Below are 27,984 nucleotides of genomic sequence, written 5' to 3'. Positions count from 1 at the left end.
GGCTTCCCTCGTAGACCACTTCCTCCTCCAAATTTCCTAAAATGCCCTTCAGGGAGCACAATAAACCTAGCAGGACAGTGGTCACCCTTTCCACTGTTGCTCAAGGCTACCTACAACATGCAATCAGCAGCCAAAAAGCAATTCAGATCTACTTACCAGGAATTTGTATGGGCATATTGAGCTACAATCTTGTGGAGACAGAGGACTTTGCCAGTGTCCCCTCTGGAAGTCCCCTTTTATTTTATTTATTTTTATTTTTTATTTTTTATTTTTTTTATCAGTTACATTTTATTAACTCTGTATCCCAGCCGTGTCCCGATCCTTCATTCCCTCCCAGTCCCTCCCTCCCTCCCTCATCTCCACCGTGCCCCTTTCCAAGTCCACTGATAGGGGGGACCTCCTCCCCATTCATCTGATCCTGTTTTATCAGGTATCTTCAGGACTGGCTGCAAAGCCCTCCTCTGTGGCCTAACAGGACTGCTCCTCCCTTCGGGGGTGGGGAGACCAAAGAGCCAGTCATTGAGTTCCTGTTAGAAATAGTCCCTGTTCCCCTCACTTTGGGAGACCAATTGGTTACTGAGCTACTTTTAAACTCAGCAACAGCCAGCAGTAGAGGGAGCAAGCAGGGACTGTGAATCCCAGAGAAACAGCTTTCTGACTCAAAAGAGTTACAAGACCTTCCTCATCCATCAGAGACAGGAAACCCAAGCAATGTACCTACTGCCGTGAGTTAGTGAATGAGGTTCTAATTCCTATTTATAGGCCTTCATGTTGGTGCTGTCACAAGCCTATGTGCTCACACCTTCTACCTCTCAGAGCCTCTGCTTTCCTGTGTCTTCACAGACATTTCATGATTCTGTAGGAAAGCACTCATCCACACTCCTGTTTGTTGACCACAGAAAGCTTCAGTATCCTGTTTGGCTGGGAGGCTTATCTGCCACCTTCAGGACTGACTCATTCATGACCAAAGTACTCAGTGTAGTCAAACCAGAGTGCTCTGAAAACAGTGAAAGGCAACAATCTACCACCTGCCTTATTCTGTGCAAAGAACAAAGACTAGCCCCAAAGGCCCTGTGCCAAGAAGAATCTAGAAAAACATTTAGCATCACTATGGCATTTTGGCTGTAACAACACACGTAGTCCAAATTCTCTTCAAGACAGCCCCATCTATAGGAAACATACACTTGTACATTTTTCTTAGATTTAATCCTGAAGTAAGCCAGGAGCAAATAGGAACACTCCACAGACCTTATTTGCACCCCAATGGCATTTGGAGATCAGATCCAAGACACGACAAATGTGTTATATAAGTGAAAGGAAAAAACACAGGAAAATTCCACTGCTGTGCTGTGGTTCCCAAGAGAAGCATTCACACTTTTCTTTTTTTTTTTTTTTTTCTGTGTCAGAGTTTTGTGACACTGGCACTGATGGCCTTGAGACAGACCACTTATGTTGTTAGGGGATATTCTGAACGCTATAGGACAGCTAGCAACAGCCCCAGCATCCACCCAGAGAGATGGGTGACTGTCTCCATGCTTGTAACAATCAGCAGGGTCAAGAGTCCCTGGGAGCCAAGAAACTGTCTCCATTTCATCACAGTCTTGGCATGCTGACAAAGCGTACCTAGGATCCACAGTCTTCCTATACCCCACTCTGCACACGGTCGGTCATCAGTTCTCTCATGACAGCCTCCAGGAGATGCGTACCCACTCTGAAACTGTTCAAGAAACAGTTAAATAAAAAACTCTGCTTCACCCCAATTCCCTCTTATTACACACGGATTATTTTTGGTCTAAGATACATAAACTGCAAACCCTCCCGTTTCTAAGAACTTACTGCAAGAAAGTAATTAATAACACTTGCAAAGGTTTAATTACAGCGTCTTACAACAGCAAAGCCTGTGAAATGAAAATTTGAGAAATCGCCTGTGTGTCTGATAATAGAATATGTGTTAAATGGACTGTGATTCCTCCCTCCAATGGAGGACGGGCACTAAAAAGGAAGATGGAGAGACACTGGCATCGTAGATGATCAAGAAATATTAACAGAACAATGGTTACTGGATGATACGTCCAGCAATGATCCCATGTTAAAATAAGCGTGTGCACGTGTATAGACAAAGCCTGAATAAAAATAAGTAATTAAAAAGCTATATTTATGCCTCCTGAGCTTTATTTTCAATTCACTATAATAAAGCTATTTCATTTCTTCTATGTAATACTTTTCATAAAGCGCTGGAGTGTAAGGTAATTGCAAGCTATTTTACTTCCAAAGAATTGCAGAAGAAATACTCTAAGGAGAGAGATGGAAACAAACTCCTCAAAACTGTGGCTTGAAGTGTGAAATGACGTCACCTGAAAATGTCCTGGTGACATATCCGGATTTCTATCCCAGAGGATTCTTCAAAAAGGAATAAGGCAAAATAATCAAAGTTTGTAAGCTTTTTTTTTTTCCACCCTAACTCGAACGGGAAAGAAAATTAGCTTTGAGTTGGCATCATTTTATTCTGTATTTTTTTTATTGGTCCGGAACTATAAACCCAGTGGGTTAGCCATAGCATGAAGTCACTCAGAACTCAGAACCAATGCATTTGTCAGACGGCAAAGGGTTTACGAGCCACGGCAGGAAGAGTCTGTGGCTGTGCTCCATTGCCATCATGGGGGTGGCAGAATTTCTTAAAATAAAACCTGGCCCAAGCTCATCAGAATCCCAGGAAATGATCTGAGAGCTGTAGGGGTAGAAATACCATAACCCCTAGGAGTGCTGCAGCTCATCGAAGGCTACCATAGTCTAAGATTCTACATGGGAGTCTCAGGAAAGACCCCTGTGCTCAAATTTTTTGGTTCTGTTGCTCTCTTTGTGGACCTCCTGTCCTCTCCAGCTCTTACTATTATTTCCCACTTCCTTCATAAGATTCCCTGCATTCTGCCCAAAGTTTGGCCATAAGTCTCAACATCTGCTTTGATAGTCTGCAGGGCAGAGCCTTTCAGAGGCCCTCTGTAGGAGGCTCCTAAGTTGTTTCCTGTTTTCTTCTTCTTCTGGTGTTCCATAACCAAACCTTCAGCAGAGTGTAGGGAATCATATGAAGGAAGGAGGAATTAGTATATTCTAGAGGGGACAGGGAGCCCCACAAGGTCCAAACATATCTGAGCACAGGGGTCTTCTATGAGACTATTTATCCAACCAAGAACCATGCGTGGATATAACCTACAACCCCTTCTCAGACATAGCCCATGGTAGCTCAGTATCCAAGTGGGTTCCCTAGTAAGGGGGACAGGAATCATTTCTGACATGAACTCATGAGCTTCCCCTCCCCCCTGAGGGAGGAGCAGCCTTGCTAGGCCACAGATAAGGACATTGCAACCATCCTGAAGATACCTGATAAGCTAGGACCAGACAGAAGGAGAAGAGGACACCCCCTCTCAGTGGATTCAGAAGGGGGCAGGGAGGAAATGAGGGAGGAAGGGGAGGATTGGGAGGGAAAGAGGGAGAGGGCTACAGCTGGGATACAAGTGAATGTATAAAATTATTTAAAAATAAAAAAATATTTAAAAAAAGAGACTCTACATGAGGTGCTCCCTGGGCTGTGCAGGTAAAGGCTGTCTGATCCAGCCCCACCCAATATCAGAGCCACTTATCTTTTAGTGCTGAAATCGCTCTGGGATGTTAATAGGGAATTGGAAAGGCTTTCTAGAAAACATCCAGGTCTCACTGTTTTCAGAACTAGAGATGGAACTATCCAGGCATTCCAGAGGGTCAGACTACTGATGGTTGGCGTGTGAGGTGGTCAGGACCTAGTGGAATACACATCTGTATGTCAAGACACACACACAAGAATTTATTGCACATCCGATTCTCCTTTGGACTTCCAGATAAAACTCTCGAAACTCATTTGTGAGTTTCAGATTATACAACAGTAATCATTTAACATTTTTTACGTTATTTTTCAAGTATCTGCCTAGCTGTTGAGTATTATTCTTCACCCAATCTAATCCCTTTATTCGCTTAGGTCTCATCTGAAAAGATACCATGGGACGCAGGCGCCCTGCAGTGAGATCCATGCACATCTAGTAAGAAGAAATACCTCGAGTTCTTCAGATACTCTGGATATTAGCCTTCTGGCAGATATAGGGTACTCAAGAAGTTAAACAGCAACAAATCAAGTAATCCAATTAAAAATGGGGTACAGAGCTAAATAGAGAATTCGCAATAGAGGAATATCGAATGGCAGAGAAATACTTAAAGAACTGCTCAACATCCTTAGTCATCAAAACAACCCTGATATTTCGCCTTATGCCCATCAGAATGGCTAAGATCAAAAACAATCAAGCGACAATACATGCTGGAGAGGATGAGGAGAAAGAGGCATCCTCCTCCATTGCTGGTGGGAATGTAAACTTGTACAACCATTTTGGAAATCAATCTGGTGCATTCATAGACAGCTAGGAATAGTGCTACCTCAAGATCCAGCTATATCACTCCTAGGCATCTATCCAAAAGATGCTCAAGTATACAACAAGGACATTTGCTCAACCATGAAGCGAGGACTGTACCTTCTCTTCATCTCTCACATGGAGGCTGATAGTAAAATACAGAACACTCCGGCCAAAGAAACCCTGTCTAGAAAAACAAACAAAAAAGAGCACTCAGTCAGCCAAAGAGTAGAAAGATGTCGAGTGTACGGCTCCCACATGTCAAAGAAAACACTGTTTCTTTGGAAATGCTTCTTCTCAACCTAAATAGGATTTTTTAAAAAGTAGTTACTTTATTTTTGCTTCAAGGCTTATTTTGAGGGGAACAGAATGGAATGTGACCAGTTTACTTTTTAAAGTGATGACCTCTAGTGGTCAGTACAGATAATGACGTGACTGCAGAATGCGGATTTTCTAAGATTCTGTGAAATCCAGGCAGATCAAAACAAGACTTCCGAGCTCATCTTAATCTGCCCACTCCATACCCTGGAAGGAGTGCTAACCATCTGTCTCTCCGGAGTCAAGGTCTTCTGCTTTTGTTTGGTTCTTCCCTCCCACTACCTGGCACACGTCTAAAAGCTATTTTTCCTGATACACTGCAAGTAAAAAATAATTACAAGTGACAGCACCGCAATTTCAGATCGACTTGCCACAAACTATGATGAAATAAATGTGAAGCCAGGCTTCACATCTGCTAGATGGCAAACAAGCAAAGGGCACAGGCTTTACTCTAGGCTTCTTTAGCTCTCCCATACTTTACACCCTGTCTGCTACATCCCAAGCATCTGACATCCTGCGTTAGATGGCAAGCTTGACAGGTGGGTGGCTGAAGCTTAATTCAAAAGTCAACATGAATCAAAACCAAAAGCTGATTGCTTTCTTGATCAACTAGCAAGTGGAAGACCTTGGTCTTGAAACCAGTGTCTTGGTCTTATCTCAGATGCTGCCATCTGTTGAAGACCCACACTTGTCTTTCTAGTGATAACCTTCCTGTCTCACCAGATCAACATATGTGACCTAGGTGCGCATTATTTTTAAGAGTCCCAGTCATTAGGGGTTTGTTCTCAAAGAAGGTCCTAATGAAGTTTTTTTTTTTCTATTATGAATTGGTTTGTTTCTTGACCATTAATAGTTTTCATTGAGTGTTCACCTCCATGCTAGGAAATCTCCTAAGTAATGAAAGCCCAGCGGGAAGACAGGTGATGTGACAACTGCAATAGAAGTAGAAAGGGCAAGAGTAGAGAAGGGAGGGGTTACGATGGAACCCTTCCCAGGGTTAGAGAAGACTCTGATTAGGAGATCACTCAGATGGTGCGGTTACTTCAGTATCTTACAGTATGTGTGAGTGAACTCAGGATGCCATGGTAAAGCAACCCAAGCTATTAGGGAAGAGAGATACTGTATATACAAGGGCAAAGTCCCACACCATTCCACAACACATACTTTGTTTCAAGAATCAACTGGCTTGATGGTGGTCAATCAGAGGATTGACCTCTTGCAGGAGCAAATTGATACCCTATGGCAAATCGCTCAACCTGGCTGTCAATGAAAGTATGCTGGACTTTGAGTCACTAGCATACAACATGAGAATTTTTCCTGTGCTGCAAATCTGTCTAAACAATTGTCGAGCTATATTTTAGGTAATTGGACTGGAGAATTCGATACTACGATGGAGCAGCTGAGAGTGGCCATTGTCACAGTAAATTCTACCAGAGTGGACGCAGGACTAGCCACAGGATTATCAACATGGATTGCTGCAGCCATGAATCATCTGAAGGAATGGGCGGGCATGGGAGCGTTAGCAGGCCTTCTGGTGTTGGTCTCCTTGGTTTGCCTGTGGTATATATGCAAGATTAGAGTCTCACAACAGTGTGATGCAGCCATGATCATTCAGGCCTTTACAGCCATTGAAGCAGGACAGTCTCCCCAAGCATGGTTGGCTACCATAAAAAGCTAAAATGATATGCTCAGGATGCGAAGCTAAGCACTGCACTCAGGGTCAGCCGCTTTCAACCCAGAGAAGAGCATGTCTGATTGCATGCGGGTTGATGCCCCAGGTCCCGCCTCTGAGAAAAAGGTATCGGACGGGTCTGATGCTCTTTGGGTGGATGACACCTAAATGAACATCGGTACAAAGTCCCAATTTATTTCTAATATCAGAGATCAGACCTCTACTCTTGCCTGATGCGTCTAAAACAAAAAGGGGGAACTGTAGAGAGCTGCGGAATGCTATGCCTTAAAGATGGAGCTGGTTTCCGCCTTCCACCTTCCCGATGGTGAGTGCTCTCTATCACGAACAATTCCACATTTGGCTAAGGCTGAGGATCTGGCTTGCTTCCATGTATGTGGACCTATCTGCATTGCCCATGTGGCACGCCTGGGTTGGCTACCCAGAGGCTATTTAAGCTGCGGGCTGGCTTTCCCCAGGGTCCGAGGATTGTTCAAGGTTCCTGAATAAACTGCATTGAAAAAAAAAAAACAAACAAAAAAATAATAATAATTAAAAATGAAAAAAAAAAATCAACTCGCCCGTTAAGGATCTCGAGCAATCTTCACACACACCACCGTTCTGACACCTAAAATTACCTTTCCTTTTTACCATGATTCAAACCCTCTCTATAATTCCCCCCACCTCACAGATGAGAAGATGCTAGGGTGTTGAAAATTGAAGGCTCAGCTCTGAAGGAGAGGAATTATAACACAGAGAGTCATCAGCTCCCAGCTAGGTATTAGGAATCCAGAAGTCCACTAGCCTAGTCTACCCACACGAGGTTGGCAGAACCCCTTTGGGACTCCACACCTGTCTAATCCTGAGAGGATAGCATATGGCTGTGCTTATATTTTCCTCCTCCCCAGAAGAAGCCTCTCAAGAATAGCCCCCCCAAGCCCAAGGGAGCATACCAGTACATAGAGATAGTTAGGTATTGTTTTGTCTTCTGCCCTAACTTCTGTCTTTGAAATAGAAAGAACACAAGCAGATACCAATTTACAGATATCAGTCAGCTAGCCAGTTCCTCAAAATCTGCCATGATTTCCAAATATCATCAGAAACTAAGGTCAGGGGCAAGTGTGTATCTCATGTATTTCACATGTATCTCCACCTAAGGGTGCTAGAATCCAACTTCCCAGTTTAACAGAAACCAGGAAGTATAGACTCTCATACTAATAGTATATCCTGTGTGGGTTTAGGGTCCAAAGTATGTAGTTCTGACAGCACTTTACCACAAGGAGCTGTGGTTGTAATGGCAAAGTTCTAGAATTAGTGAAGTGGTCCTTCTTAAGCCAACTCTAGCAAATTTTAGTACTTGGTGCCCTGGAGGGAAACAATACAGTTGGTGGCATCACAAGACATGAGAAAATGATAAATGAATCAGAATGCTCAGAAAAGTGAGACATATTTTTTTAATCAAAGGGGGATTCTCAGCTCTTCCTGTCTAGTGAGCCCAGCAAGTATCTTTGGATATGGTCTTTTTTCGATAAATATTTCTTCAGGCAACTGTCTCAACTATGTTGGATACCCAGATGCTTGGAGAATCACAGAATTGTGTGCCACAGAATTGTGGTACGGAATTGTCTGTGCCATAGCTAATGCTCACCAAATTTCCAAATGTCTCTTGTAGCCCTTAATATACACTGTGTAAGTCTACAAAGGACATCAGGAGCCACCTGAGGAAATACATGGCTCAGAGACTGTGCTGATGGGCATCATCAGCATCAGGACCTCAGTGACTACCTTGGATGGCCCAGGCTGAGATGGATCCACCAAACAGATGCTTGAGCTCATGGAAAGCATTATGATATGAGAAAGAGGACATTGTGACCCGGGGACTTGTGAGAACTAAGGTGATGTGGGCACTGCAGCCTGTGGTTGAGGGCTAACCACTCCAATGCTGGAAGCAGAAATGGTCACGCTGGTGTAAACCACACTAAAAAAAGAGTTCTGTCCTCACTTGTCAGTAATGCTTGCTAAGAACTCTGAGGATGAATCCAGATGTCAACCTCAGACCTCTAGGAGCACATGCAATCAAGTATATACATGTGCATGAGAGCATGCAAACACACACACGCATACACACACACACACACACACAAACGTGCTTGCATATCACAAAAAGAAGGACAAAACAAGAGCAAAGAGTATGGGTACAGAATCTCGAATTTGGAGCATCTGAATTGTCAGGTCCTTTGGTGCACCGAACAGTAAAATGCCCAGACACTGTGAACCGTCTGCAGCCTTTCCCCGCAGCAGCCAGCCAGATGTTGCCTTTCTTCACTCACCTTTAACAAAGGGTTATCCTTTGAAAGAAGTAAATCCCTCAAGACCTACAAACGACTCAAAGTGCAAAGAACCTTCAAGAAGACACTGGGTGTCTTCAAGCTACTAGTGGAGAAAAAAATGGAAGAGTTATGGGAGTATCCACACACTGAACTATTGCTAATGAGATTTATTTAAGAGAAGTTGCTGATGAAAATGCTTTTCCTGAGACAGGGGTTCTCTGGGTCGCCTTGGCTGTCCTGGACAAGCTTTGTAGACCAGGCCAGCCTCGAACTCACAGATCTGCCTGCCTCTGCCTCCTCGAGTGCTGGGATTACAAGCATGTGTCACCATGCCCAGAGAGAATGCTTTTTAATTGTGGGAAATTAACCTTTGCAGCCAGCAAAACATTAAATTCATAACTTACACTTCAGCAGCCATTTTCCTGCTTTTTCCAGTCACAGCCTGAGTCTCTAAAAGGATTGAATCTCAAGGCTTTTTATTCTCTGTAGTTCTGACAGTTCTCTGGAGAAGGGAGGATGTTGTGAAATGAAGCAAATGACTGAAAGCCTTGTAACTCAAAACAGGTTGAGAATCACAGCGCTGTGGAAAGAAAATTAAATGCTTTGATATCTACAAAATAAAAACAGGCCACACAGCCAATAGATCTGAGCCAGTAAGTGCTTCTCTCCATTGACTGTAGAAACAAGAGGTTCCAATTTGCTAGCATTTGAGCTATATCTCAAGGGAAGAACTATAAAATTCAGTTAATAGGAAAACACAAACTCAAACTTGAGAAACACAGTTTTACAAAATTTATGACCCAAAGGTTATTCTTCAGCTTTCAACTTCAGCCCCATCTTAGTGAGATGTTCTGCATTGTGGTGCATTTATTGCTCATGAGGAATGAATGAGCTGCAAACATCAGATTGTAAAGCTCAAAGAGCCACCTGACAGCAAACGACACTACCAGCAGAAGAGGAAATTGTGTTGTCCATGTCCAGGTGAGGAAATCATATCTGAGCTTATATTGACCTAAACAAGGCCACATTGCAGCTGGATAAACATAGAGACGATAGCAGTAGAGTTTCCGTGTCTCACGTAGACCAGGATAGACTCAAACATCCTGTTTTTATGATGTGATGGTCACCTTTAATTGACAACTTGGCACATCTTAGAATCACCTGAGAAGCGAGTCTCAATGAGGGACTGTCTAGTTAGGATTGTTCTGTAAGCATGTGTGATGGAGATTGCCTCAATTGAATTCACTGATGTGGGAAGACTGGGTCCACTATGGGCAGTGACATTCCCTAGGCAGGGTTTTCTCAAGTGTTTAAGAGCGAAAAATTCAATCAACCCAAGCACAAACAAGCAAGCGAGCATACATGCAAATCATGTTTCTCTGCCTTGAAAGTGGATGTGATATGACTAGCTGTTTTATGTTCCTGTGGCCTCTTGGCTTCCCTGAAGCGATGGACTATAACCTTGAATTGTGAGGTGAATAAACTCTCCCCTAGGCTGTTTTTGTCAGGGTATTTTATCACAACAACTAGAAACCATATGCACATATGCAGTGCTGAGGGCTGAAAATGGATTTCATGCATGATCAGCAGATACTCCACCGACTGAACTACATCCTTGGCGCTACAATTTCCTAACGTTTATTTCAACAAAGAGCTCTAAACTCCTACAGCACTGGTTCTCAAACTTCCTAACTCTGTGGCCCTTTCATCCAGTCCCTCATGCTGTGGTGACCCCAACTGGAAAATTATTTCATTGGCACTTCATAACTGTGATTTTGCTCCTATTATGGATTATAATGTAAATATTTGATGTGCGGGATATCTGATCTGTGACTTCCAAATGGTTTGCCACCCACAGATTGAGAACCACTGCATTAGAGATCACTTCTCATTCCCACCCCCACATCAGTCCAGGGAACTACTACTTTCTTTCCAGTGGCTCTGCCTCAGGAGGTGTCCTTATGCATTGACTCAGGTACAGTCCTTTGTGGAGGGCTTCTTTTGTTCAGTTTAAGAATTGTTTCAAATTTTGCCATGGTTGCATCATAAACCATTACTTAACTTCTTTTTTTATGGCATTTTTTAAATTAATGTATTTATTTATTCACCATACATCCCAATCCTAGCCCCCTCTCTCCTCTCTTCCAGGTCCCACCTTCCTCCCTTGTTCCCCTACACCCCTTCTCCTATTCCTCAGATAAGGAGAGCCACCCCCCATCCCACCCCCATCCCACCCCACCACCCACCCCACCCCCACAACCACCTCAGCTCATTAAATCGAATCAGGACTGAGTGAGTCCTCTTCCCCTGTGTCTGGTGAGTCAGCCCCTCCAGGGAGGAGTGTCAATATACAGAGTAACTCCTTTCCTTATGGCATTTTTACAGACTTGGGTGGAGTTGACCCTCTACTCCTCCATCTCCATGACCCTCTTGTTCCCTTCACCCCAGTATTCCCTTATCCCCTTTCCACTAACTATATTTTGTTCATTTATTCATCTATTTACTCATCTATTTAAAGATATGACTACCACAATTATTACTGCAAATGAGGGATTTAAATATCATACTTAAAACAATCATTTTAGATAGTTATATGGCTCAATGGTAGGATGATTACCTCACATACATGAGGCCCTAGACTCAATGACCAGTACTGCCAAAATAAAAAATCATCTAGACGGAACATGATTCTCTGAGTCTGCTGGCTAGGTAATCTCAACAGTGCCTGAGATCGGCTAAGAAGATGTGAGGGCTGTTATCATGTAGACATGTGCTCACTCATGTCTGAAGTGTGGCTGGACTGACTCAGAATGGAGCTGCCAACAGAGTATAGACACATCGTCTTCCCAAGAGGCTTGGCTCCCTCACAGCACACTGGCCTCAAAGTAGTGAAACCTCTCATGCAGTGAGACTCCAAGCTCAAGACTTCTGGCAAATAAGATAGAAACTGTAAGGCCACTCAGCCAGCATCCCTCCTGCCATCCTTGATTGTTCAGCCATCTCCATGCCCCTCCCATACAAGGAGAAGGAAAATGGACTTCATTTCTTGGGGGGAATGCCAAAGAATCTGGAGGGTTTTGTTTGTAGCAGAACCACTTTGGGGACTTGCCAAGATGGAGGAGCCAGAGAGGCTTGCTATCCAGAAAAATAAGGTTTGTAACTGCAAATCTGTCACCTTTTAAATAATTTTTAGTTCAAATAAAACTCATGACAAATTAAAACCCAAGTAAAATGAATTTTTGCTAACATATATAATAGTCTAAAACTGAAGCACTGTACAATGAAAATAATTGTATAAGCACTAAAGCAATTGACTCTGTGATCATCAGTCGTGTTCGTTGCTGATGTTCAGGGGCTGGGTCAGATGTCTCCAAGCTCCTGGTTCATCAGGCATAAAATAAATGGGCGTATGGGTTGCAAAGTAGCCCAGAATTCTCAGATTGTGTTCCAGAAGGTATTTGAGTAGTAGACTACTGTCAAGGGATGACTAAAGGAAGTACATTATTTCTATTGTTTCAAGCAGATATAGGTGCAACTCAATGCAGATGGGGGTTCTAGGTTGCTATCAAATTGCTTAGGTGCATTATTTATAGAGAAGTATATGTATAGCCCAAGCCAAGAAGAGTCCTGAGTTGCTAAGGTATTCTCTATGCTGTCTGCCTTGGCTAAATCCACAAATCCATTACCAATGTCCAACACACTCACATACAGCCTTCTCTGAAGAAGAGATGCAAATGACTAAAATGCACAAGGAGGACAGAATTAAGTTCATCTCTCTGATGCTAATTAACATTTGGAATATGACCTTGCTGGGATTTTAAATTAAGCCAGCTCATTAGAGAATGTATTCTCAAAGTAGCTTGATTATTCATTCATTTGATTTTGGGTCATTCTCACTCTGTAGTCTATTGACCAGGAAATTGTTAAATTTGAGGCCCAGGTTGACTTTAAACATACAGCAATCCCCCTATCTCAGCCTCCCAGATGCTAGCATTAAAAGTGTAAGCCACCATCCTGGCTCAGACAATGATTAATCCTATTTTACAGATAAAGAAACTATAACATGGAAATATTGATTAGGTTGATCATGATCCCTCAGCCAGAAGATTTAGCATTCAGCCAGGCGTGGTGGTGAACACCTTCAAGCCCAGCACTCAGAGAGGCAGAGGCTAGCAGATTGCTGTGAGTTTGAGGCCAGCCTTGTCTACAAAGCAAATCTAGGACAACCAAGGCTACACAGAGAAATAATGTATATATAAAAAAAAAAAGATTAAACATTCCCATTCCTTAAACCTCCTCCTCTTCTGGGGACTACCCCTGACATGGTGGACCAGTTCTGTTTCTCATTCCTTTATTCATTGTTTCATATTTTCTAGTGTTCTGTTCTATATTTAATTTTTTTAAATTTTTCTTTCATAACATTAATCTTCTCTTCAGCTCAATCACTTTTTTATGAACTTGCTTGGATGTTTATCTTCTACTGAGAAATCTAGGAAGGGACCCGATGATCTTCCCAAGACTTTTCCAACTGTACCAGGAACTCAAGACCTCTTCTCGTTCAATTTCCCTAAAAAGGATCACCCCAATCTCTTCTATGTTGGGGGTTGATATGGGGCACTGTGTATTCAGACGTTGATTTTTGGGCCCTAACATTTGGTTGCAGTCCAGGAGTGGGTATTGTCATGATCATTGATTTATGTTGAATAACCATTGCTCCCCAATTACCTCTGATTGGTTAATAAAGAAGCTGAGCAGACAATTATTGGGCAGAGAAGTGATAGGAAGGCTGGACTTCCATTCCCAGTCTTGGTGTCCTAGGACTACATAGTAGAGAAAGAAGAAGAGGGAGAGAAAGGACGTGACTATGAGGACTGACCTGATGGAGCAGAAGCAGCCCAAGCAGGATCAATACGGCAAGTAATTGATATGGCTAGGAAGTAGCCAGACTAGCTGAGGGGATTATAATCTGCCCAGGTATAGATCCAACACTTGTTAAACAAATCTAACAGGTCTCTGTCTCGTTATTTGGGAGCTAGAGTGGGTGAATAGAAGAGGCTCCTCAAATTATATCTTTCCGTTTTACTTCTTGGCAACAATAGAAGAGGGGAGAATAGAAAGCATTTATCTGGCTCCCCAGAATACCAGGTGGTCTCAGAAGCCAGCCCTTCCACACATCAATGTCCAAATATTCCTGCAGTTTTGCCCCCACCCTTCACTTCCTTGGCATCTGATTAGGGCTGCTGTAACTTGAAACAACAGGCAACTCTTTGTACCATAAATCCAAAGACAGGTCCAAAAATCAGGTACTGACAGGGTACGTTCCTTCTGAGAGCTAAAGAGGAATCTGTTCTATGCTCATGGAATAGCTTTTGGGAGCCCCAGAAAGATCACCTCTGAGAGGTGTTTTCTTGTTCACTTTTTCCACAAATGTCTATCACTCTGTGCCCCAGTGTTTTCCTTTTATGGGGACATATATGTCATGGATTAAGTTCCACCCTAATGACCCTACTTTAACTCCATTACTTAGTCAGGGTTACTATTGCTGTGATGAAACACCATGACCAAAGCAACTTGGAGAGGAAAGGGCTCCACTTCCAACTCTCTGTTCGCCATCAAAGGAGGCCAGGACAGAAGCTAAAGCAGGGTGGGCACCTAGAGACAGGAGCTGATGCAGAGGCCATGGAGGGGTGCTCTTTGCTGTCTTGCTCTTCATGACTTGATCTACTTACTTTTATATAGAACCCAAGACCACCAGCCCAGGGATGGCACCGGCTGCAATGGGCTAGGGCCCTCCCCCATCCATCACTGATTAAGAAAATGCCATACAGCTTGCCAAAGCCTGATCTTATAGAGGCATTTTCTTAATTGAGGTTCCCTCCATTCCTATGACTCTAGCTTGTGTCAAGTTGACATAGAACTAGCCAGCACACTCTGTTAAGAACACCGTCTCTAAATAATGTCAGATTCTGTGGTACTGGGAGTCAAGATTTCAATACTATATGGGGAGCATGTCATTTCCTCAGTCTAATGACTACCTGCTCCCCATCACACACACCACACAAACACTCTGACTCCTATGTATACTACACACATATGTGTTTACGAAGTAAATTCTGGGTTCTCTGGTATGATGAGACACACAGACAGAGACATGGCTGTCACGTAGAATGGCTACACTTCCAAACAGGAAACATGTCTTATAATTATATAGCAGAATATCATCATGGATTTAAATTTGTTTCTTGGGCTGGGAAAATGGCTCAATCAATAAAATGCTTCCCCTAAATAAATAAATAAATAAGTGTTTAATCATTGATTAATGGGGGAGGGCCCCAGCCCATTGCAGCTGGTGCCATCCTTGGGCTAGTGGTCTGGGGTTCTATAAAAAAGTTCAGGTCCCCAGCACCCACATAAAAAGCCAAGTGGCTCCAAGCCCTTCTAGTCCCAGAACTGGGGAAGCAAATGCAGGCTGATCGCCGAAAATCATTGGTCAGGAATCTGGCCAATCAGTGAGCTACAGGCTCCGAAAAAGACCCCTTAGTGGGATTTTCCCTGAAAGCAAGGCTGCTGCAGGGTGAGTATGCTGATGGCTTTAGAATAAGATAATTTCAATTATTTCCGTGTGTTCTGGACCATAGAGGAGCTCTGTAACCACCTGGCTCCAGAGCGACTTAAAACAGGGGGCCTTGCTTGGTACGAGTTTTATAAAGAGATGGTTGAAGGTGCCAGTTTGGGGTCACTTGGTATGTATCTAAGGAGCATTTCTAAAGTTCTAAGGAGCCATTTACTGTTTCTAGGAATTAGCAGCTTCAGAGATCTGTCTATTGGTAAAAAAAAAAAAAAAAAAAAAAAAAAGGGCTTATTACACAAGCCCGAGGATCTGATTTTGAAGAATCGTGAAGCTCGGCATGGAGTCATGTTTTTTTCTGTCACTGAGTAGGAAGCTAAGACAGGCCAGTATCTGGGGCTTGCTGGCCAGGCAGCCTAGCCTGTTCACAAAATGCCAGCTCCCAATGAGAGACCTTGTCTAAGAAACGAAGTGGCAGGCTTCTGAGGTTTGGAACAACATGGTTCAGAGGCCTTGATCTCTGGACTTCCTTGATCTGTGGCCAAGGCTCTCGGTCTGCTCATTGCTGTTCTATCTACTTTTCTCCTATTTCCTTGCCTTTTTGAGCCATCATGTGTGTATCCCTACAGGGTCATGTGTAGTGAGGATTCAGAGCACAAACAGAGGTTAGTTAGGCTTGTACACTCAAGCTTCCAGGCACAGCAGGCAAAGATCTTGTACAACACATTCACTCCCCTCCGCAGAGTCTTCACTGCTGCTAGTTTTGACGTCTCCTCCACACAACACGACCTGTCCTGATTCCAAGTCACTGCACCTGCGAACACCTTCTGAACTCTACCCAACACACCATGCAATCCCATGACATAAGGCACGGTACTGAGCTGAGAGCCTGTGTCCTCTCTGCCCCTCTGCCTTGCTGACTGGCTTTCACTTGTCTCTCTTCAGCAGGCTATTTTCCTCTCCTTGTCCAGCAAGCTCATATTCCAAGGCTTAAAAGTAAACTGTCACTTTAAAAGGAAAAAAAAAAAGCCGCCTAGTGACCTTCCCTGGGAACTGGTTGCTAAGCTGGTGTTTTTGCCCTGAGCCTTGGCTGCAGCTTCACAGGAAGCAGCCTCCCTTACCCCAGCCCACCCCTCACACATTTCTAAAAGATTCCCTGGCTTGACCCAACGGGCCTCTCATCACATCCCTCCACCCCAGAGAGTGGAATCTGCAAACTGCGTTTTGTAGAGTGGATTGAGGTAAATCAGTTCTTAACGGAACCAGGGCTGCAGCCCTAGTGTCCTGCTTTCAGTTTCCTTCTAGTTCCAGCTTGGAAGCCCGCCCCTGGGTGCCATGGGAGTGAACTGAATGCATTGTAACTTTAGGGACTCTGGTCTAGTTTGTGGGGTTTACTCTCTGAATGGGAAGGAGGGGCGCTGCAGGGAGGGAAGGCTTTGATTTCAGCTGCTGTCAGGGATCTGGCTTGCAGCGGACTTGCAAACAGTTTCACTGGAGCGTCCCTAGCGCAGCCCTCTCTGGCCACTGTGCTGCTTAACAATAGCTGCATGTTGCTTCCAGGCCTTTAGTTCAAGCTGTTCTGGGGCGGGTGGGAGGGAGGGAGGACATACCCAGCGATGCAAACTTTACTTTTCTTGGTAGTGGACAAAGTGCTCTGAACCACAGGGCTGAGGGCTGCCAGCCCCGTTAAAAAAAAAAAAAAATCAGTTAACCTGATTGTTTTCGTTTTTTGCAAACAGCTGCTATGAAAAGCTAGTAAAGTCTAATGGGAAATATGTATCTGCTATTGCACTTTATATAAAAGTTTCTGCAAATAGCTGTGATGCCAGTATAATGGGGGGGACTGTATGTGAATAGAGGAGATATGTGTATATATGTATACATACACACTCTCACACAAAGATAGATAGGTAGATAAATAGATAACAGGCAGACAGATGGATATAAAAAGCTGGCCTAGAGTTCCATTACAGAGTCATTCATTCAAGCTTCTGTTGAGCATCAATGAGGCAGCAGATGATGGCCTCAAGTTTCCGGTGTACCAAAATGACTTAGGCCAGGTGCAGTGCTGGGGGTTTGCTGGGGAAGCAGATGTGTAAACAGATAGCAAGAGCCTGTGAGATAAGCACCAAAAGAGATCTCTAAAAAGGTATGAAGAGCTTGGCGCACAGAAGGCCTCCTTCCAGGTAGGAGTTTCCTGCACCATTGTGCAACTGGTTAGGCCAATGCCACAGAGCACAGCCTGTGTACTGACCTGCAGTCTTCAAGTAAAAGGTGTCAGGTCCATTTGATTAAACGGCCACACAAAGCTATGTCACTAACCTTGGCTGTTCTAGATGCTGTGGCTAGAATAACTTGCTGTTACCTAGTTGATCATCAAAAAGGTGTGTGCCAGCTCCTGAGATTCCCCAGCTTTGAATGGGAGCAGTAGGGAAAGCCTCTCGTCTCCGAAGACAGAAAGTGAGCATGGCTGCGAGGGCAGGAGATCCCAGAAACACTTTAAATAGACAAAGCAAGTGGCCTGGGCCTGGCTGAAGAAATAGGAGAGGAGGCTTGATTGTAGCTGTCAGGAGTTAAAGACAAAAAGGAAAGAGAACAGGAAGAGTGAAGCTTCTTATAAACCTAAGGGTTTTCTCATGATTCTCCTGTCTCCCATGCTCTTTCCCCTATCTCTACCCCTTCTTCCCACTTTCCCTCCCAACCGAGACCACTTCTTATGACCATCCTGGCTAGCAAAAAAAAAAAAAAAAGAAAGAAAAAGACACTCTAAAGAGACATGTATGTCTCTCCCTTCAGCTATCAGATTATCAAAACAATGTATTCTAAGAGTCGGATTTCCTCCATGTCTCATGCTGGAGGGAAAACTTTTCTCTAGGAAAGACAGCTTGTCAGTCACGTAGCAAAAGGTGACTGGAGCAGTGACTATTATGTGTCAGTGATGGGCAAGACCATCACCTTCACCAAGACTGCTAGTTATGTAATCCTCCTGGTAGCTTTTATTCAAACATAAACTTCACTGATATCAGGACCCCTGAAGACAGACTTTGGCATCACTGGACTCTTTTCTTCCACTTACCAAAGTCACCACATTGAATAAAGCTCTTTCCTCTGGTTTTTCCATTATTTTTCTCTTTAGGGGACTGGTGTCCAAGCCTATCTTGTTAGGGTTGCCAAGACTCAAGTTATTTTTTTAATATTTTTTTATTTATTACAATTTATTCACTTTGTATTCCAGCTGTAGTCCCTCCCTCACCCACTCCCAATCTCACCCTCCCTCCCTCCCTCATCTCCTCCCATGCCCCTTCCCCAGTCCACTGATAGGGGAAGGCCTCCTCCCCCTCCATCTGACCTTAGCCTATCAGGTATCATCAGGAATATATTTCATAATCTTTCTCTGTGGCCTAGTAAGACTGCTCCCTCCTCATGGGGAGGTGATCAAAGAGCCAAGGCTCAGGTTCTTACCCTAACTCTGTGGCAATATTCTTAATAATAAAACCATAAATCCTACCAGTATAGAGAGCCTGGTCTGTGACAGTTCTTTCATTATAATCTTTTCAGCATGAAGCCCACAAAAACATCATCACCTGAGGCAGGGTGTATAACTGTGATTTTACAGAATTGGCAGTGTTGTTACAAGATCACACAGCTGGTGAAAAGAGGGTAATTTGAACCCAGAACCAAAAACTTTTTACAAAGGCCTCACTCTTTAAAGCCATAACTTCTTTGTAGAATTAATACACCATACTTTGGAAGCAGCTGCAATTGAGAAGTGCTTTATACAATGTAGCTCTTTCTCTCAGTACTTCTCTGCCTCCACAGAGATGCTGAATATGACTCTGATTCACTGATTTTTAGAGACAGTCCTTGTGGCCAGATAACACTTTCTTTTAAAAAACGTGTTGGATTATTGTACCGTGTAAAATAAGTTATTGGCCTAGTGATGCCCATGCCCTTCCTTACTGCTATGGTATCTGTGGCTTTCCATTATAAGCATTTTCACAATAAGGATAGTATGGTATAGATGGTAAACTTGTTTCAGCAAGACTAAAGTGTCAGAGTGTGGTAGCTGGAACCAAGGAGAACTTTGGAACCACAGAATGAAAATCTCACACCCGGAGTGTGAAATTTAAAAACTGTGACCTTGAATACATCACATAACCTTTCAAAGCTTAGTTTCCTTGGATCTAAGAACTGTTATGTGGGATTGAAGAGAGTGTATGTAGAGAGAAACCCAGGGCTTTTATTTTGATATTGTCATAGAACGTCTTAACAAGTGGCCAGGGCAAATGCTGATGACATGGGCTTATTAAAGCTGAGTCCTATTTATTCATCTTTTCTTCGGAGCAGCAGTGTTCGTAGGAAAGATAAATTTTGGTGTCATTTGATTTCTTTCAAACTCATTCGAAGGTAATGATCGGGAAAGAATGGGGAGAGAAAAACAAGTTCATTACATTTGTCATTCTCCACTTCTACTTTTTCTTCCATATATGATTTTTTTTAATTTATGAGAGTCTGTTTTCTGCTTACTAAAACACTTTACATTCTTTATTTCCAGTTCCGAAGGACCAGAGGTGTTTGTCAGAGCCATTGCTGTCTGTAAGCTCTTTGTTGTATGTTTCCTGCCCTCTCCAATACCACCCAACCCCCCATCTCTTTATCTCCCTTCAGCTTTCATCGTTTTCCTTCTCCTGCTTGGCTTGAGCTTTCTGAGGTGTCTGTATGGAAGGTGACTGACTTGCAGATCTTTTTGTTTTTCATTAACATGCTAATTCCCTAGGAAGGTCAGCAAAACTTTGAACACCTGGTGCAAGCTGCTTAAGTACCCCAGTACAGCCAAGATTTGGCTCCCTTAAGAGGCTTAAGGTTTGTTAGTTCTGTGCCTAATATTTCTCATTATCTTCTCTCATTGAATTTTCACAGCATCCTAGCAGAGCTTTGAAGGACTCCAGAATGTGCCCACAAAAAAAAAAATAAATAAAATAAATGGATCCAAATAGCAATTGAGTCATGCATTTGACAAATACACATGCACTTCCTCATGGGCAAAGTTTATCTGGGGATAAACTATCACACAAAGTGCTGTTCCTGCTCTCCTGAGCTTTGTGGTAGCGGTGATGGGCAGACACTGAGATATAATTACAAATGCAGATTGGTGGTAAGCATTATAGAAGCTGTTGCAAGGTACTCACGAAGTCCTTGGAGGATTGATACACAATAAGAAAGTTGTTGTATAAAGAACTCTCGGGAAAGACCCCTCTAAAAGTGAAGTGTTACCAGAGACCCAAAGGAACTGTAGAGTGTGTGTGTGTGTGTGTGTGCGCGCGCGCGCGCACGCATGTATTAGAGAGAGAGAAAGAGAGAGAGAGACTAACAGTTTAGCTAGCTTCTAAAAGAAAGTTCTAAGTAGAGCAAACAGCAAGTGCAAAGGTCCTGAGGCCAGAGGGTTCAAGTGCAAAACCATGCAAGGGAACTGTAAGGTTTTGACAGCGTTTTGGATTGGACTCATTAGGCAAGGGAAAGAGTCATTGGAGGACTTTGAGTGGTAGGATGTCATGATCCTACTTAAATCTCCAGCTATTCAGCCTGGCTTCCTGTAGAGACCACTGTAAGGGAGCCTTGTGGGAAGCAGAAGAGTCTGGCAGTCCCCGGGGCAGTCTGTACGAGAGACAATGGGGCTTGACTTGGCCACAGTGTTGGTAACAGAGGCTTTACAGGCGCAGTCCTGGATTCAGCTGGAAAGCCAGTAGGATATCTGAGTGGCAAATGCTGACTGTGAGCAGTCTGCAGGACCTTCCAGGTTGGGAGTGTAGAGCAGCCCAAGTCTGAAGGCCTCTAACCCAGGGAAGCCAATAGTGTCACTCTAGGGTTATGGCCAAAAGCCTGAGATGAGGGGTTGGGGCCTGGGGGCTGATGTGAGTTCTTGTCCTAAGGCCAGAGAGCCTGGACTTCAGAAAATGGAAGCCTCCTGTCTCTTAGCTAGTTCTCCTTTTCTATGGCTCTTGGATAATTAGATGGTGCCCTTCTTTTGGAAGTGGCTCTTCTCTACCTGGTTCATTCAAACTCAAAAACCCAATGTAATTTTGGAGATATGCTCCTAGACACACAAAATGGTAATTTCCCAGTTTTTTTTATTTGTTTGCTTGTTTGTTTTGGTTTGGTTTTTAGTATTTCTTGATCTAGTCACGTTGGCATATAAAATTATCACAGGTATGCTCTATCATAGGGGAATGATAACAGTTAAGGATGGTCACAAGGGTTCTGCCCTAGGTAGACTGGGTTTGTTTTGTACAAACAAACAAACAAACAAAAAAGTGAAAGTCTGTTGCACAGGCTGGTAGGCAAAGGCCAAGAGCTTAATTTAAGGTATCCACGACACAATCACCATTGGATTCTAGCATTCAGAAGAAGTGTCTAGACTTAGGTGTTAATGTGGAAAAGATCCATGTATGTGGAGTTTGTCAGGGCAGGAGTTAGGATTAGACAGCCAGGGGAATGAGAAAGGCAGGGCCAAGCTCGAGAGGACTCCAGTATTTGGCACTGGGGAGATGAGAAACCAGCAAAGCTGCCTGAGAAGGGGCAGTCTGTGAGTGGCAAGAACATTAGAAAGAAACCTGTTCCAAAAGCCAAGTGAAGAAACTGTTTGGAGTACATATCCGATGAGGTTCAGTAAATGAGATCGATAACTGATCATTAGACAGCAATGCATGGGTCATTAACAGACCCCAGCAAGAGCAGGCACAGGGCACATTAGACACCCCAAACATACCCAAAGTAATAAAGATTAGGAATGTGAGGGAATGTTTCCACGGTGTTCCCAGAAAGGCTGAAAAAATAGAGCAAGAGCTGCAAAAAGAAGTGAAATAGAAAGACGACGTGTGTGTATGTGTGCATGTGTGTGTGTGCATGTGTGTGTGTGCGTACGTGTATGTGTGTGTGTGTGTGTGTGTGTGTGTGTGTGCAATGAAAAGAAAGGCTGTTACTCAGAGCAGGAAGAAATGACTGTCTAGGCACCAGGGTAGGAGTGGGAGGTTACAATGACGGAACCCACTGACAGCTCAGAGCTGGACTGGGTAAAATCAGAAAGGAGACAGGGCACAGAAGCAAGTAGAAGCAGAGGAGTGCTGTGACCCAGTGGGAATTGTGGAGGTGAGGGGATTTGGCGCCCTCTAAGGTCTCACCTCTCTGCTCATCGACATAAGAAGATTAAAAATTGAGGCAGGGAGAGAAGAAAGCTAGAAATGGTCCTTTGCTGGTGACTTCCAGCCAAGGTCCATCTGACCTCCACGGTGTATGAGGGACAGTGTATTGGCTTCCCTCGTTCTTAGACTCCCCTTATCCCTGGGGTCTGCAATGCTTGTGAACAGGTCAACAGCGATGTGCATAAGCTTTGCAGTCTGTGTCCATCAACAGCAAGAAAGAGACATTGTTGCTTTCACTATGTCTGACCGCTTCCTTGTTCTTTCTCAGTCAGGAATCCATCACAGACAAGATGAATCCAAAGGAAGAAAAAGTAAAAATAATTTCAGAGGTAAATCACTGCTTCGCTTCCCTCTTGGGGCCCTTTGTGGGTGAGCAAGCTTAGTCTGGCATCAGGCGTTTATTGCCAGTGTTAAAAGTGATGCTTCACACAAATTAAATTTAGCACAATCGGACAGTTCTGAAAAGCCGTGGAAAGCTGCGCTTGGCACCATGGCAGGTACGCTAAGGGTGGGAAACAGAAGCGAGGTCCTAGAAAAGCTTCCTTGATTGCAACTCGGTGTTACCATGTTTGAACATGTTTGATCATTTACTGGCCGGGGGTTAACTAGGAACAGCTGCTAGGATTCTCCAAGACCGAACTGTTCGTTAGGAAAAACACTCCCCCACCTAGATTTTAGTTCATTTGCATACTAAATTATCATTTGTTACATCTGCCAAGTACAGAGACATCCTTGGGCCAAACCTAGTTTAATCTAACATACACCAGAGCACACACTTCAAGCGCTCTTATCTGCCTTTAGTGGGGAAGGAGGCTGGTGATGAGGTCTGTGCTACCTACCTCTGCCTGAAAGTTCTTTGTCACCATCTCATGAATCCAGCATGCAGCAGCTCTCACTGTCAGCTCGTGGACCCAGCTCTCAGAACACCAGTTCTTAAAAATGTGACCTCCTCTGACAATTGAAGGTTATGAACGAAACCCTGTCCTCTGAGTCTTGCCATTTCTGACTCTTGTTCAACAGTACAAGAACTCAGACGAGGGAAGCCATTTACAGTGGAGGCTGTAGCCCACTTAGACAAGGGAAGAGTGTCCTCCCGCAACCCTTACACCCCCTTGTATTAAGGCTCATGGGTTTGAGACCACAGGAAACAAAGCCTGAGAACACACTTTTTTAAATTTATTTTTATTTTATGTGCATTGGTTTATTTTATGTGCATTGGTATTTTACGTGCATATATGTTTGTTTGAGGGTGTCAGGTGCCCTGGAACTGGAATTACAAAGAGTTGTGAGCACCATGTTGGTGCCGGGAATTGAAGCTGGGTCCGCTGGAAGAGCAGGCAGTTAACCACTGAGCCATATCTCCAGCCCTTTAAAGGTACCCTTTAGGAAATCATGCAGATTAACTCTAAGCAAGTTTCCATGTGATTGTGAGCCTCACTCCCCCCCCGCCCCGTCTGTTGTTAATTCATTTAATAGTCCCTGGTGATCTAGTGGTGAAGAAAGCACTGAGGCTTGGAACTTGCATTCTACCCTCCCCTAACTCCCACTGGACACCCCTAATCCCCATTGACTAAGGATTAGGACACCCAAAACAGTCAAGGGCCTAAATTTCTCAATGATTTGCTCAAAGCCAAAGAAAACTAAGAATTAGACTTGAAAGCATGCCTGCCCACCTGGACATCCTCATCCTCTCCGGGAATCTCCTAGTTGTGAAAGGCCCTTTCCAGGCAGGTCTGGGGAGAGATGGTTAGGATGAGGCCTGTACTCAGAACTCCAGGCAGACAGAGCTCATCACAAAACCAAAAGCCCAAGCTGGGACTTGGCTTTCTCCTCGGGAACTGACCTCGGTGTCTTTTCTGAGGAAGGGGAACAATGAAGACGTGCATCAGCCAGGTTTCTGTGAAACCTTACACCACTAATGTCCACGCTCTGCGTTACAATTCTGCTTCGGTGGATTCGGTGAGGCAGTAAGAGAACTGACGTTTCTGTCGCTCTACTGTTCATTTATTGTTTAGAGTGTCTCCTTCTGTAGCTCAGGCTGGCCCTGAACTTCCTGCGCAGCCCAAGCTGTCCCCCCTGTCTTTCTGCCTCAGCTCCCGAGTTGGGGGTCACAGGTATGTGCTACACATCTGGCCACCTTGCAGTTTCTTGTTCGTTCAGAAGTGCGGACGCCCCCGTTTATAAAACTTCATAACTAGAAAACGTTAGCGTTTGGGCACTGCAGAGATCTTAGCTCTAGCCTCTTAAGTATAAGATGTATAACGTGTAACGTGGAAAAAAACTAAGTGTGGTTTGCACTCTTCCCTTGCCAAAGAGATCTGCCAAAATTCCCTGCGAGTTGAAACTCTTCTGCTAATTCAACTCGCAGGGTTGTTTTCTTTATTTTTTATCTGCTACTCAGCCTGGGAAACGGCATATGAAATCTCAAACAGGAGCCCACTGTCTGTCTCTGCCTCTTCATCCATCCTGGAAGTTTCACTTGATAGTCACCTTTCTTAGAATGAGAGTGGAGGCCACATTGTTTGTTCCCCATACCCCCAGGACCTGGGACACAGCAAGTGCTCAATGCTGAAAACATGGATGAGCACTTATAACAGTAACAATGGGTGCTTTAACACCATCTCAATTACAGTGTTTCAGTTGCAGTGCAAATTCCCCAGAGCATGACGATTTTAAGAACAGTGGCTGGCTGGTAGCCACTTAGATTTTGTTAACTGTCCCTTGGTTCAACCCTGTAGCTGTGGCTGGTGGACGTACTGAGGTCAGGGAGGAATTTAACACCTCAAGAGCTGCTTCTTTGTGTTTTGACAAAGGAGTTCACTGGAGATGATGTGGACGCAGAGGCAGGAAGACGACGAAAGAAGAATCCAAAGGTCCAAAGACAACAGAGAAAGAAAAAGGTAAGGAGTGATGAGAAACCCATGCCTGTCCCTGCAGACCGTTACTGATACACGTCTGATGGACAGCCTTCCTGCACCTCTGGGAAGCCACAGAGAATCCACAGGTGATGGCCAATCTTTGTTGCAACCTCAACTAAGGAGTCGGCCTGTGGGACATCTGTGGAGCATTATCTTGTTTAACAATTAATGCAGAAGGGTCTAGTATGCTGTGAGCAGGGTCATCCCTGGGTAGGTAGGTCTGGGCTATATAAGTAAAGTGGTTGAGCATGAGCCCACCAGCAATCCAATAAGCAATGTCCCTCCATGGTCTCTGCTCCAGTTCCTACCTCTGGGTTCCTGCACCAAATTCCTGCCCTGCCCTCCCTCTGTGATGAGTCTGCAAGTGCAAGATGAAATAAGCCCTTTTCTCCTTAAACTGGTTGGTTTTGGTCACAGCAGTAGAAACAACTCGAGTGCCACCGCAGAAAACATTCCTCCAATTCTTGGCTTACTCCTGGAAACTGTGAGGCAAGAATGCAAGTGTATGGCTAATGTGTAAGGTGTTAGTGCGGGGGTTATAAAGAGAGGCACTGGGAATAAGGCTGTGACCAATACCGAGAGCTTTTCTTTTCTTTTCTTGTGTATGTTTTGTTCTGTCTCATCAGAGATAGGACAAGTAGAAGGAAGAAAGCCACCCATTTGAGTGCTGCCACTGATGGCCATAAACCATGGTAGGCAGTAGATGGCAGTGCAGGATTACAAATCTTAAGAGACTCCCTCTTTCTTCTACCCCCAAGTCCCAAATTCCACGTTAGTCTCAGCTGGAGGTTAACTCCTGTCTCCCCAGCCTGCAGCCTTTCCTCCCCCACCTCTCTGCAGGAGTTCCTCTCCTCCGCTGGAAGCATCCCTGCAAGGTAACTCAGTTTCCTTACTAAAGAGCTGCTGGCAAGAAAAAAAGGCAAGAAAGGGGCTGCTATAGACTCGGCTGGAGTAATCATTGTGCCAGCCTGGGAGGGAGGGATAGGGAGCGCCATTTTGAGCTGGTAGTCACATGATGAGACTGCGGGGAGAGGGAGAGATAGACTTGGGAGGGGACTGGAAGTGTCAGGGGCCGAAACCTCCCCGCCAGCTCTTCAAAACTCTGTGTTCCCCCAGGAAAACAAGTTCCTTCTACCTTTTCTGCAGAGCGAACGAGGCCATTTAGGGGAGGGCACAGGGGGCTGAAAGGAGCTGCCAAAGCACAGAGGGCGACTCTAGGAGCCCAGGGACTCAGCTACAAAGTGGTGAAGTTTTTACCCATTCTTAACCAGTTCAGCCTGTTTGTTGCTCTGCAGCCCTGGACAGGAGATGCTGAGGTCAGATTTAAAAAAAAAAAAAAAAGTGTTTAGAATCACACAGCGAGCAGACAGTGACCAAAGATAAAGCTACCTGGCATCTAGGACCAAATGGGAGAAAGCCTTAAGGATTATAGGAACTCAGTGGCTGGGTTTCAGAAGCCCAACTTTTCCGGGCATCCTCCTGTTCATTTAACCTGCTCTAGAGCTTAATCCCAATTGAGGTTTTACTCAGATCTCCTCATCCTTTAAAGTCAGCTGTTTCCATCTGGATCTCTATGCTGCAGTTCTTCATACATAGCAATGAGTATACAGAGAGAAGGCAGAGCTACAATTCACGGTAGTGCTTTCACAGAGAAAGTAGTTAAATGATTGCTCAGGGTCCAAAGCCAGGCTGAGTGGGCCGTGAGCTTTATTCTGCCTGGCCAAAGAGACGTCCTTACCATCCTGCTTCCTCAAGACTTTGATGAAGATACCACAGGCTTTTCTCAGGGGCACCCCGTGTGAAAACAGTATCAGCCCAGGTTAGTCAGCGACACTTCAACAGTCCTTTCCTGTGTTATTTGGTATTGGAGATGATTGTGATTTCTGTTCTGTTGTGATTTCCTGCGTAGTTTTAAGCTTATTCCCTAGCAAATGTGCAAATTAATTTGGGGTGCCGCGACATGATGGGAAGCCTTCTAGTAACAGCTCAGGCTGACCCCAGTGACCTGAGCAAGGACCCACAGTGTATAGCGTGGACTGTACTCAGGCCCATCCTGTCCATGGTGAGCCACCACATCGTGAGAGTGGAACTGAGCCAACTGAAATCCAGACATCTCAGAAACCTCTGATCTATTCACAGCCACCCGCCACTCCCCCTGAGGAAATGGTGTCAGACAAATTCCAAGATGGTGGCCAGCAAGAGGTGGTGGAGGAAGAGCCCGAGACCAATCTCCTAAGCTTGCCAGCCCGGCGGGGGCCCCGGAGTGAGTATCTTGGTTGTGTTCAGCTGGTAGTTATTAACTGCCAACCACAAGCTCAGCACTGAGCAATACGGGGCATATTGTTTTCATATATGAGCAGAGGCCAGGCTGCGTGAATAGGACAAAGTGAAAGGAAATGTAGTAATTCTCAGAGGTTGAGTTTTGGAAGCCCCTTTTTTAAGGGAGCTTCACCCACTTCACTGCAACTCTGTGGCTCAATTTCAAAGGTAACATCAGACTAGAAGACAAGACACACAGTTTGGGGGCTTCTCTATAACCAGGAAAGGTA

General features: G+C 44.4%; 1 protein-coding gene across 3 annotated transcripts in view; it reads left to right on the top strand.

Annotated features, from left to right (window-relative positions):
• The first annotated feature begins 16,412 nt into the window (after window positions 1–16,412).
• Cc2d2a (coiled-coil and C2 domain containing 2A) overlaps window positions 16,413–27,984 on the top strand; it is a 77,132-nt gene continuing 65,560 nt past the window's right edge. For 2 of the 3 annotated variants that reach the window (XM_060365372.1, XM_060365371.1), the window contains exons 1-4: window positions 16,414–16,559; window positions 22,786–22,846; window positions 25,331–25,417; window positions 27,575–27,698. In XM_060365372.1, coding sequence (XP_060221355.1) covers window positions 22,808–22,846; window positions 25,331–25,417; window positions 27,575–27,698 — 250 coding nt within the window. In that variant the 5' untranslated portion in view covers window positions 16,414–16,559; window positions 22,786–22,807. Of the gene's footprint in view, window positions 16,560–22,785; window positions 22,847–25,330; window positions 25,418–27,574; window positions 27,699–27,984 lie in introns of all 3 variants that reach the window. The other variant, XM_060365370.1, reaches the window with a different exon arrangement.

Source organism: Meriones unguiculatus, chromosome 12 (genome assembly GCF_030254825.1).
Source record: "Meriones unguiculatus strain TT.TT164.6M chromosome 12, Bangor_MerUng_6.1, whole genome shotgun sequence".
NCBI lineage: Eukaryota > Metazoa > Chordata > Mammalia > Rodentia > Muridae > Meriones > Meriones unguiculatus.
Note: the sequence above shows the minus strand (reverse complement) of the source record. Positions and strands in the feature narration are given on the sequence as shown.